Source organism: Cibotium barometz, chromosome 10 (genome assembly GCF_041138505.1).
Source record: "Cibotium barometz isolate CiBa-2024 chromosome 10, ASM4113850v1, whole genome shotgun sequence".
NCBI classification, from domain to species: Eukaryota; Viridiplantae; Streptophyta; class Polypodiopsida; order Cyatheales; family Cibotiaceae; genus Cibotium; species Cibotium barometz.
In genome coordinates this window covers 26,458,984-26,471,295 of record NC_141055.1, presented here as the reverse complement: position 1 = coordinate 26,471,295, position 12,312 = coordinate 26,458,984, and the positions used below count along the sequence as shown (strand labels likewise).

The following is a 12,312-nucleotide window of genomic DNA, read 5'->3' as shown; positions in this document are numbered from 1 at the left end:
CAACGAATTCAGCCACCATATCAATATACATTCCAGAAAGGGTTGGAGATAGTGGACAGCTGTGCTTCATCCCAATGCTTCTTCTAACTTCATCAGACAGCCCTGTTGGATCTTATATATCCAGTGACATGCGCATAGAATGCCATTATCACTTAGAGAAGATATGATGGGAAGCTAGTGCTTGAAACCTTTTAAAGAGCTTCTTGCATGGGATTCTGCCAAAAGCTTTCCCAAAGTCCACAATACAGGATTGGGCTTTATGAGAATGAGCATGTGCTTCTTCAATAACAGCCCTCAAAGTGAAGGTATGATCTGAAGTAGGGTAACTGCACCTAAAACCAGCCTGTCCTCTTGCCTGCATTAGGACGTGCTCATCTGGTATTTATTGGGCTCCATGGGGTTCCTAGCCTTGTGGATACAAATAATGGTATTAGATGACCGAGTATGAGGGAAAGGGTGAAATGTTGCTTTATTGATTAGTCTACCCAGCACTTTGCCAGGATTTTCCAACCATAGGCAAAAATTTCAGTGTGTAGTCCTTCGTGATCCTTAGCTCTCCCATTGTGAGGCTTTGGAATATTAGCTTTAGTTAAGATAGAGGAGGTTGAAAGCCTTGGAAAAGCATGAAAGATTAGGAGGCCGCTGATTGGATATCAAGCGAATCCTGTGCATATGTGCTCCGATCATTGGGTTTTGTAATAGATGTCATAATAGGTGTCAAGAGACATGTTTCAGGAAGAGTTTTCAACACATCTTAGAGTCACTATCAAGAGGAAGTTAATCATGCATTCTGCTTGCATTCCCAAGAAAATCCTCTTCATCGGATGGATGAATGAACCTTCGCCTTCATCCTTGATAGACATATAGCCACTCATGATATCTTTCTCCAATTGTTCTCAATTATCTCTGCATTCGCTGTCATACCACTTATTCAAAGGAGAGTGATTGAAGAGATATACCCTTGATATTAGTTTCATGACAAAAAAACTGCAGGACCATTTGATCAATGATTTGTGTTAGATACTAGACTCTATTTTCTAATGCAGGTAGACGATGGATAGTACGGAGAGCATAATTCTTGGTCAAAGTAGATCTATGTGAGAGGTCGCTTGATATCCAAAGGGCTGTTTTGGGACTACACATAGAAGGCTGAAACTGATATAAGCATAGTTGTCGAAATGTCCCAACAAAATGTAAACACAACCCCCAAAGCATTCTGAAAACAGTAATGAATGCGAAGGGAAACGGATCCCAACACCATGTCATCAATGCTGTGCCATAGGATTAGTTGTATAGGCTTACATGCACAAGTAGGGTTTTGTGCAAGATTAAAACACGAGAAAAGGTTATTTGAAGGTGCATCACAATGGCAATGACACAGGTGCACTTGGGACGGCGCTCACAATATTTCCATTGACAACTATGTAGGACATTATTTTCACAAGTGCAAGCTTTAGAGGGGACTGTGATGTAAGATCTAGAATATCCTATAACATAGTAAACTGTATTGGAGCCTACACCATGAGGAAAGCAAGCCAGCCCCATTAAATGGAACCATTGACATAACCCATTGTAAATACTCAACCCACATGGTTGCAGAAAATTCAGCGAGTGGTGGCCATATGCAGTAATGTTTTCCCTTATCATCAACTAGTATGGCTGTTTGGTTTCCTTAGAATCAATCTCTAAAAGTCCTTAAGTGCATCCTTTTCATGATTAATGTTGGTTTGCAGTTGTGACATCTAAGCATATGGCTACAAATTCTGGTCGGGATTCTCCTACATTTATTTTTACCCACACGAATTGTGCTTCTGCCCCCTCCACCACAACATCATGAACCTCAAACCCCACTAGATGTGTGTTGTCTATTGCCTCAATGATGAGGGCCAATGATATCCAGTCACAACTGGTAGTCTTCTCTCTGGACTGCAGTGTGTGTGATTGTAAAAGATGACATCTCTTCCTGTGTAGGTCTTACTAAAATTACCCAAAATTTGACCTTAGACACAAAAAACGTTTCGAAGTTGTTTTTTTCTTTTCCTTACAAAACTTTTAGAAACCATTATGCACATACAGTGCATCAAAGTGAGCTAGCTTAGGCATTGTTTGAATTGCATCATGATGTTTCTTCTAATGCACATCTTTTAAACATTCATGCTTTTGTCAACCTTGCAGGTATATTCTACTGAACGAGACATTGAATCCAACTCAAATTGCAGGTGCTGTTGTGACATTGGCTTCTATATACTTAATAAATGCACGAACATCATTGAATGACAAGGATGACGTAAACTAGACTTCTGCAAGAAATATAAGAGTATCATGTATCATATCCTGTTCGATATAGTATTAAACATACGGCAATTAGGCCAAATTTATTTGGGAATGCTTCCAACATGAAGTGATGTGAATTGCACTCTCCAAAGAAGTCAAAAGCCAAGCTTGGCCCCCTTTGTATGATCTTATTTTACTTGATAGGAAAAATAAAATAAAACCCCCCAAGCCTGGCCTGTCATCTCCATTTTTTTCCCTTCCCCCCCTTCCCTTCTCTCTCTCTCTCTCTCTCTCTCTCTCTCTCTCTCTCTCTCCTCAAAGCAAAGGCAAGTCTTGATGAAAACAACCCCTTCTCTTGTTTTTAGTCAAATAGCCAAATTTGAGTTTAGAAATTGGCTTATTATATTTACACTAGTATTTTTGTCAACCTTACCTCTATCATGGAATTGAATGGCCCCAAAAGTTTTGTAGCTCAAGTTGAAAGGAGAAAAAGCTTCAGCTGATCATTGGGCATTCTGATAAAGGTCAATTTATTGGGCCTATGTTTTATAGTCAAATAGTTCTTCCTAAAACTTCTTTATAGTCCTATGTCTTATAGTTCTTTGGCACTCCTGAAGAGAATGAATGCATCTAGGTCCAATTCTAGCAAGTGCCAAGCAGAGATGAAGTCTTCTTTTCAAACTAGCAACCATGTAAGGAGCACCCAAGCGCACATCTGTAAATTGGCTCCGCACATCATCGGGGTTGGTATATGCCAAGACAACAAGATTGATGACGATGCCTAAAGGCTAGCTTCTTCTTTTGCATTACCACCTTTTCAGAATCCCATGCAATATTGAGGCATGTACCAAACAAAGTCATTAGAGAATATATATATATATATATATATATATATATATATATATATATATATATATATATATATATATATATATATATATATACATATACATATACATATATGTATATATATATGCATATGTATATGTATGTATATTGGGTCAAATTTATTTCTAAAGAGACTCCTATTAAGTAAAATAAAATTGTACAATGGGAGATTTCAAGCCACAAAGTAGAGAGATCTCAACCAATCGGGGCACTATGCTACCATAAAAGCCTCATAAGAGTGGAGGAGAAGAAAATACCATGATTCTACTCTCATAAATTTGTTACATCTTTTTGTTCTCCTACCCAATTGGTACCATCCATCGTGATGAGTGACCAAGTACATCTCCTAGTGGGAGACCTAGTTGGAGAGCTCAAGAAGAGCATGAACCAACCGAAGGGATGCCCATCCAACCATCTCAATCTTTTGTCCCTCCTCAATAAAACCTCAATTCAAATAGTTAGGGTTTATTATGTGCTCTTTTGCCTCTACCATAGAGGAGGGAGTATCTAAGTACCTAAGAAGATGTCTCATATATGTATTCATGAGAGGGTTATCAAATAATGATCCCTTTTGTCTCTACCATAGAGGAGGGAGTATCTAAGTACCTAAGAAGATGTCTCATATATGTATTCATGAGAGGGTTATCAAATAATGATCCCTTGGGGAGGGAAGCCAGAGGGAGTGCAAAAAGTGATGGGAGGTAGGGTATTATTGTCGTGGCATGTCATAAGAGGATGTACACAAGAGAAGAAGGTCCCATACATGGGAAGTGTTGCTCATGCTTTTTCTAGAAGTAAGTCTTCTCTAAATGGGGAGAGGGTATTGCTAATCCCTTGTTAAAGACCGAACTCTACTTGGTTTAAATGGGGCAAGCATTCAAGGGGGAGGCTCCATCAAAGTGTAAGTGAAAGAGGCCTATTGAGCTTTCTCTAGTTTAGCCTTCAATGACTACCTAATTTAAGGGTATTGAAGCACCCCATCCTATGAGAGTTGGCCTATTTTTAGGCAACTGTTGAGCGAAAGGAGAAGATCTAGCCATTTAAGTGCATTGTTACTATTGCTAGTTAGAGGAGGAAAGTTTTCCTAGTAAGAACAGAAATAGCGGTGTACCAATTGTGTAGGATGGCCTAAGCTCTTAGTAGGTCTTACCATCCAATTGATCCAATCCAATTGATCCTCCTCTATCCATCTCTTTTTCTCTAAGTAAGTGATGTCATCATAATCAAGTATCTCCACCTAGGAGGATTCCCATGCCTAAGTCATGAGCTAGTATGATAGCTAGATGTTGGTCTCTTTTGCTATGGGACATTGAGGTTTGATGTATGTTTGAGTCAAGACCTTACCTTAGCCTTTTCAAAAACAAGTGTCATTTGGTCTTGCCTTAGAGTTGCAAATCTAACTTCTTGAGGTGGGTGCTCTAGTTCATCAAGTGTCATTTGGTCTTGCCTTAGAGCCACAAATCTAACTTCTTGATGTGGGTACGCTAGCTCATCCGTCGTGTCCTCACTTTGTTGTCACGCATTGGAATGGTTTTTTGGTTATGTCCACATGCTTCAAGACCTATTGGAGATAGAGTTTGGTTGGCCCTTAAGTTAGGAAGCATGTTGAGGCTACATATAGTGTAATATGGGAGTGAAAATGGTTGATGCAGGGCCACATCTCCGAGGTCGTAAGTTTGTTGGGGTCATACAAGAAAAAAGGGCATGTGGCTTGTTGTGTAGAATCATATGCCAAGACCACCTTCATTTGATTGGCAATTATGGATGGTGGCCCCATATTTTTTTGGTGTGGCAAGTTATGATTCCCAAATCTCATGAGTGAAACTAGAGACTGGGTTGCTTCATCGGTACTTCTTTCTGTGGTTTTTGTCGTGATGGTGAAGTTAGTCAACGAAGAGGCAAATTATTCAATGAAGACCACAAGGAGTTGGATTCTTTGAGGCATAGTTATCGATGATGAGGCTTAGTGCAGATACTGGATATTGTTAGGGCCTATGTATGCAGTTTGTGATTGTGAAGTGACCTTGTGAGTAATAATGTAGGTGTCGTGCATGGGCTATGAGGGCTGAAGGTGTGCAGATGTGTGTTCTCCTCCACGTGACAACTCTAATTGGCAGTTGCAGTGAAGAGCACAATGCCATGCTCGTTTGCAAATTGATTAGCCGCATGGAGTGCTTGGTCTTATTTAGCTTTAGCTTGCCTGATCTCATCTAGAAGTTGGTCTCTTTGAGATGCATAGGCCTGGTGTGTCACAATCTTGGTGGTCTCTAGGGCTTGGTGCTAAAGTGGGAGGGCATCCATGTCTTGCTTATGAGTGTGGAGTAGTCTTCGACTGCCACCTGAGCTCATTTTGAAGTCGATGGATTTCACATGTGGCTTGCTTGAGCATAGCTTTCTTCTCATGGATGGCATGAAGCATTTATTGGGAATGGCTAGGCTTCCGGTACTCTTCTCGACTGTATGCATCTCAATTCTTGAGCTCTTGATGTTGTGGGAGAACATGGTACTTGGAATTTTTGACTACATGGCCTGACCCACCGCTAAGTGTTGATTTCTAGATTAGGGAGAGTTGCAAAGTCATGGGTATGGTCCGTGAGAGACCAATCTATGGCATCCTTAAGTGTGTTATGGAGGTGGGCATGGGATCATCCCACAAGGAAGGCCGACCAAAGCAGATGCGGTAAAGGTCGGGATGAAGTAGTACTTGAGTTGGTGACAGATTTGGGGACTGTGATGGGAGCCGGTTTTTCGTAGGAGCCTGTTAAGCCTAACTCGAAGGACTAAGAGATAAACAAAGTCATTATACCCATAGTGAAGCCTATCAACCAAAACTAGTGAGAGTACCTAGTTCTTTGTCGTGGGACTAAGGGTGGCTACCCGTTTAGAACTTCCCAAGGAAGTCTCTCTGACCACTAGTTGAAGTAGCTAGCTTGTGCTACAACATCCACCATTGTCACTCACAGTGTTGTAGTAGCTCTCCAGGCACAAAGCCCTCACAGCACGAAGTTGTGGGATATGAGACAAGTGCCTGCTAGCTCTCACACCCACACACTCTTGCACTCTCTCTCACCACATACACTCTCAAGAGATAAGGTAGAGTAAAGAAGCTAGTGCTCTTAATCTCATATAAGGGAAGTGTCCGTTCTTATTAGAGAAGTCATTTTTTATAAAACTTACAAAGTGCCCAAGCACCTAGACTTGGGCAGTCGGTCTTAATCTAAATTGCTCATATGTGTATCCTAGGCTAACTAATGTACATCTCTTTGATATTGGCATCATCCCTTGATTACATAGCTTTGTTCTCCTCCATTCAAAGTAGTGTTGGTTTGCCAACGACAAACCACTCGGCATTTAGGAGTATACTTGGCCAACAACCACAACTACAAAGTGACTCAAATGAATAGATTAGTTGATACCAATCACCTGTAATAACAACTCTAACTTTGTTAAAAATGTGTCGAAGAACCCCGTCAAAGACGTCCACCTCATTAACCACCATTAAGTGGATAGTGTTTGCCTTAGCTGGACACTATTAGAAAGCACCAAAGATTTGTACTTCCTAGAGCTTAGGCACTTTATCCATTTAAAAATTTTTGATGAGGTCCACCAGAGTTGATCACCTAGTTAACCACAAAAATGGGGTTAACACCTCCCCTTGTCTAATGCAGGTCCATCCTCGGACCTATGTAATGAAGAGCAAGGTCGAGAGATTGGTTATCTGAAGATATATTCCACCAACGCCAAAAGCGCTTCACGAACCATCAATGCAACCATATGTCCACCAGTGTTGATGAAGAGCATCACGAACTGTGAATGTAGCCATATGTGCTGCATTTTAATACTCAACTACCTCAGTGTTATTATTGTGAAAGTTGGCTTTTGCTGATGAGATTGTAGATGTCAAGTGCAATGGGTGTGCATGGGTAAAAAACAATAGAAGCTCTTGAAAGGTGTAAATGCCTATATGCTTCACATAAAGGAGAATCATGTTGTGCAAGAAAAGCATATAACAAGGTTATCTAAGTGATAGGTTGTACCTTAGGCTAGTGTTTCCAAATGCCAAAGTCCCGCCATTCAATTATGTACTTGGATGGCTTTTGATGTCAAGGCTTCTAACCTATTCGATGTGTGCATGTGTGAGTGTGGAGAAGCCATTGGTGATACACGTTTTTAATTATTTTTCTCTCTCTCTTTTTTTTTAATGACTTTCAAGTGTAAGAAGCATGAATGCTTATGCAAGACTCAATGTAGGGCTATACTGTTGACTAGAAAATCTCAGGCGCTTTTAGACTCTTATACCAATACCTAGATTGGTGACTTTCTACATGCTTATACAAAATACCTAGATTGGTGACTTTCTACATGCTTATACAAAAATATGCCAAGGGTTGGAAAAGCAATTGGTGACTCTGTGTACAAAAACATTTTATTGCCTTTTTGGTTTATTGTGCATGTGTTGTGCAAGAAAAGGGCTATGTCTTCAACCCAACAAACTGACGCCGGTGACTCACACTTCGGAGTCTTGTGCCGGTCGTCTTTAGGCGCACGGTGACTAAGACTTAGGACATTAATGTAAGAACTTTTGAGAGGATACCATCTAGTGTAGATATCTGAGCTCCAATGAATATTGGGTCCTTCTGAAAGCTTTGTGAGGAGGCCAAAACTTAGTGTCAATCAGAGTCTCAAAATCACAAAACATGTAACCTGGCAACAATCTAAGTTTGTGGAAATAGAAGGCCATTTGGTCTGCATCTGTCCTGTCTACCTTGTGGTTAAGTGTTTGGCCTTCCTATATCAATGTCAGAGCTTCATGTAGCCGAGTGTCACTGTTTTGTTCACTGGCTGCCTTGAGAAGAACTTCCTTTACTTGGTTAAGGATCTGTTCCATGTCATTGACTTCCCATTGGACAGTGAGTACCCATTCCTTCCTTTGCCCATTCCTTCCTTTGCTTAGCCAAGAAATCTTTTGGCCATCAGGTCTTTCTTTCATCTGCGAGTTTCCCCTCTACCTTCTCTTTAATTGTTTGAAATTGAGTTATTTGTTAAGATAGTTCTTTGTTGGCCTTGCTTAGTTGATCCCTATCTTTCTTTGTATCCATTCCTTGCACTTTTTTTTTAAGTCTATCCATGTCACTTTGAAACTTGTGCTTTTTTGTCGCCCATAGTGTCGAGGTCGTCTTTTCTTCCTCCAAATGTTCTAACAGAATAGAAGTAGTGGCCGCTTGTGATTCATACTCTTTTACCGTCTATTGTAGAAGGATTCTAGGACTTCACTCATGCGACCTATTTACTTTGCCACAGCAGGGTTATGAGACGACTAGAGAAAAGGGTTATGAGACGACTAGAGAAAAGGGTTATTCTGAGACGAAAGAACTCATTTTGGCTTTGATGTTTGCGATAAGAAAGTTTTGTGCATACTAGCTTAGTAGAATCTTTATTGTGATCACTGTGGAGAAACTTTTTCCAGCATAGGATATCAACATATGACTTGTTGATGACCGGATCTCATAGAATTGCCAAGTGGATATTGGAGTTGCAAGAGTTCGATTATACTTTCAAAGTGGAGGATAGTAACAGGGCCACACGTGCAGACATGTTGATTTTCATAGAGTATATGAGAAGCAACTTTCAGACATGTTGACTCAGAGTAGATGAGAAGCAAAGAGCCACCCTAAGGACCTTTGGTTTTCTGGGGGGTCTCCAAGAACACCTCTGCGGCAGCGGATGAGCTCAAGAGAGCCTACAGAAAAGCAGATGGAAGCGCTTTCCTCCCTGCATGGTATTCCATCGCCTTCTTACTAGCAATAATGGAATCAAAGGATCTCACAGCCCGTTGTCATCTAGCTTGCCACTAGTGATTTGGCTATTGCTCCCTCCAAGAAGATGAAGCAATCAGGATTGAAGAAAATATAGATTTATGGTTTTATTTGCACGGAAGGCTAGATCTAGCAAGAATGGGATCAAAATTAAGCTCTAATGAAAGGGCATTTTATTCAAGAAGACTTCCAAAAATAGCTAGAGTATGGATCTCGAAGAATTTTGAGAAAAAAATGCACAAACTTAGGGTTTATAGGTTCAAAGAGAGAAATTAGGGTTTGTCTACACTAAACCTAGCAAGAAAAAGATCAAAGCATAGTTCTAAATACCACTGAAAGAAAGTGGAATACTCATTAACCGAAGTTTGCATGGTTGCACTCAATAGAGGAGGGCACACTCATTAGTCAGAGTTTGCACGGTTGCACTCAATAAAGGAGTGCACACTCTTCTTCTCAAGTGGGAGAAGCCACAATAGCCAAGATTAGGAAGAAATCGGTAATTGTGATTACCATATTCATTAGTTGCATCATTATTCCCTTTTTTCACTTGTATACATGACCACTCTTTCACATCACACTTAAAGTGTCCATGGACATGTAGCCCTAGACCCCTTTTATTGGCCTTGGGGCCAAATAGACATGAGACTCTTTCACTTTCATAGCAAGCCTCATAGCCTTATTGTCTCAGGAAGTTATCGATAAGTTCTCTCTCGCAAGAAAATTTTTTACTTGTCCGAGGAAGTTGTTGCGATAAGTTCTCTTTTTGCAAGAAATTTTTTGACTTATCCGACTAGATGAATGGGAACTTAAAAGCCCACGCAACTAAACGTGAGGACAAGCCATGCCCCATTAAGCATCCTCTCTCCATAACGAAAACTTAAGGACAACCAAGAGTGCCCATGAACAAGGGGCACTATTTTGAAACAAAAAATGAAATTGGGTCGAGACTTGTTTGGAACTGGAGTTGTAGATCACATGGTGATGATGGATCAGAAGGTGGTGGTGGTGGGGACATGCAAGCATGGATCCAAGTAAGCCTGATGATAATGAGGGTAGTCTAGTGTTCATGATTGTGTTTTCATAAGACAATTTTGAGATGAAGGTGCTGTTGATCCTTAAGGTTGTAGGCCCACAGGATACCCCCTACCCTTGCCTAAGTCAGATACACTCTTTCACTAGTGTGTGCCATGCATAGGGACATCCACTAAGAAATTATCAATTCCTTATTTCCCAATTTCTTTTTGGCTTTTCTAATCTTGTCAGAAAGAATATCATCGGAATCACTGCCTTCACAGATGATTCATCTTGTGGCACATCTACAAAAGAAGATGCACTCATCATGTATAGAGAAATCTCCTTTACATCGAGATTTTTAAATGTAGACCCAATTTTGTGCTAGACCACATCTAGGGTATCCATTAACTGCATCCAATTTTGACAATAAGACGGCTCTGAAATATGAGCTATTTCTCTTACTTCACCCTTAATGTATGTTTGTATCTTAATATCCCTTCAATAATAAAAAGTTTATTTTCAACAAAGATTTGACATTCAAGATTTGAGATCTTGCCCTTATACACATTAAACAAACACTTGTTTCATTAGACCTCCTTGAATAGGATGTTGTGTCAGATTTTAGATCTAAAGTGACTGGGTCTCATGAATGGTCTACCTAAGATAACGTCATAGTTTGTAGGCCTATGGAAATCCATAATAATAAAGGTATGTTCAAAGGTAATTCCACATGTTTCAACAGGTATTTTGTTGACTTTTCTAAATGTACTTTTGAGCGTTCCATCAGCCATTTGGATAGAGACTCCTATGGGTTCAAGGGTAGGTTTTCCCCAATTTAACCAACAAGATTTTGTTACAATACTCACTCTCGCTCCACCATCAAGGATGGTTGGAATTTGATATCCCTTGTAAGAGATAGGAATGCTTGCATTCATATCTCACCTTCATGGTATTGGTACGTATTCTCTAATTTTGTTAATTGGAACTTCTGGAATACTTTCGTCACTATTAGTTTTAAAATCTCCTTTTTCACCATCTGACTCTTCATGTCTGGCTTTTAGCTTACCTCCTAACCAATAACATACATCTCCACATCGTAGGCTTTTCTTGTAAAAGTTGTCCTCCCAAGGGAGTGGTGATTGGAGTAGACAAGATCGTCTATACCACTCCACATTCCTGGGTTGCTTACGTCTTTCTAGCATTTGAGCTTCCTTGGAAAACTGTATTGATCTTACTATGAAAGGTCTAAGGTTTTCTAACCTGTTATTTTTCTCACCTTCACTTTCATGATATTAAGGTTCCCATCATGAAATTTAGGTCCAAACCATTTTTAAAAGATCTAAACTTAGAAGTGAAGTGCCATTGATGATCGATGGAACTTTAGATCTTGGTGGAGATTGAGGAGTCATATGTTGCCAAAGGTTTTCGGGATTGGATCTTCTAATTGCTCAAAAAGAAATAAGAGGAAAGAGATTCAGGCTTTGTAGGAGGATTTCTTTGGTTTTATTGGACAGATTCATAATCAACCCTTCCTTTTCGATGAAGTCTCTGCATTCCTCTTCTTCCTCACCAATAGATTCAATCTCAGAGTTAGGTATAATAATAAATGCTTTGTTGTTAGACTACTCTAGTAAGGTAGATAGAGGTGCTAGTGAACAGGATTGAGGAACCTTTAGTTGTCCTAGAACTCCCTTGATCTCATGTTGTGTTTTCCTAACCAACTCTTGAGTTGACGAAAGGTGCTCTTTTTCCTCAATAGGGTAGGATATTGTGCTAAATTTTTGTGAAGAGTTTGAGGGTTTACCTCAAGGCTTCTTTCAATTGCTTTCTACTTCGTGTAGCACAAAGTTTTATCTTCGAGGATAAAAGGTAGAGAACTCACAAAAGAGGAATTCATTCCATCCAAGATTTTGTCATCCCCTTTTCCTATTTGAATAGTCTTCTTCTTCTATTTTTCCTCCTTTTTATACTTTTAGAAGTGTCGGCATCCAGATCATTAGTGGTTGCACCCTCTTCCCTTTAGCCAACTTAGCTTGTGTTCGAGTCAACATAGCATTGACAAGTATACAGATAGAATCAATCTTTTGCCAATGCAAGATGCTTGACATGTTTAAAGCCGTAGTTAGTCTAAAGGCCTAGTGCGTTACCAATGGAGTAGTACGGTAGTAGGGACAGTCTTTGAGCAAATGCTCAATACCACACTCATTGCACCATCTATCTAAAGGAATAGGATTTATAGTCATAGGAGCATCCTCATAAATCCTATAAGGACACGTGGACTTAATGTGAGATCCACCACATGCATAGCAAGACAGTGGGC

The 12,312-nt window shown here is 40.0% G+C and overlaps 1 protein-coding gene across 1 annotated transcript in view; it reads left to right on the top strand.

The window, feature by feature from the left end:
* The window catches only part of LOC147634716 (nodulin MtN21 /EamA-like transporter family protein), a 75,025-nt gene extending 72,525 nt beyond the window's left edge, over nucleotides 1-2,500 (top strand). Inside the window, exon 7 of the mRNA XM_086803872.1 lies at nucleotides 2,176-2,500. Coding sequence (XP_086659998.1) covers nucleotides 2,176-2,296 — 121 coding nt within the window. The 3' untranslated portion in view covers nucleotides 2,297-2,500. The remainder of the gene's footprint in view (nucleotides 1-2,175) is intronic.
* The last annotated feature ends 9,812 nt before the right edge of the window (nucleotides 2,501-12,312 follow it).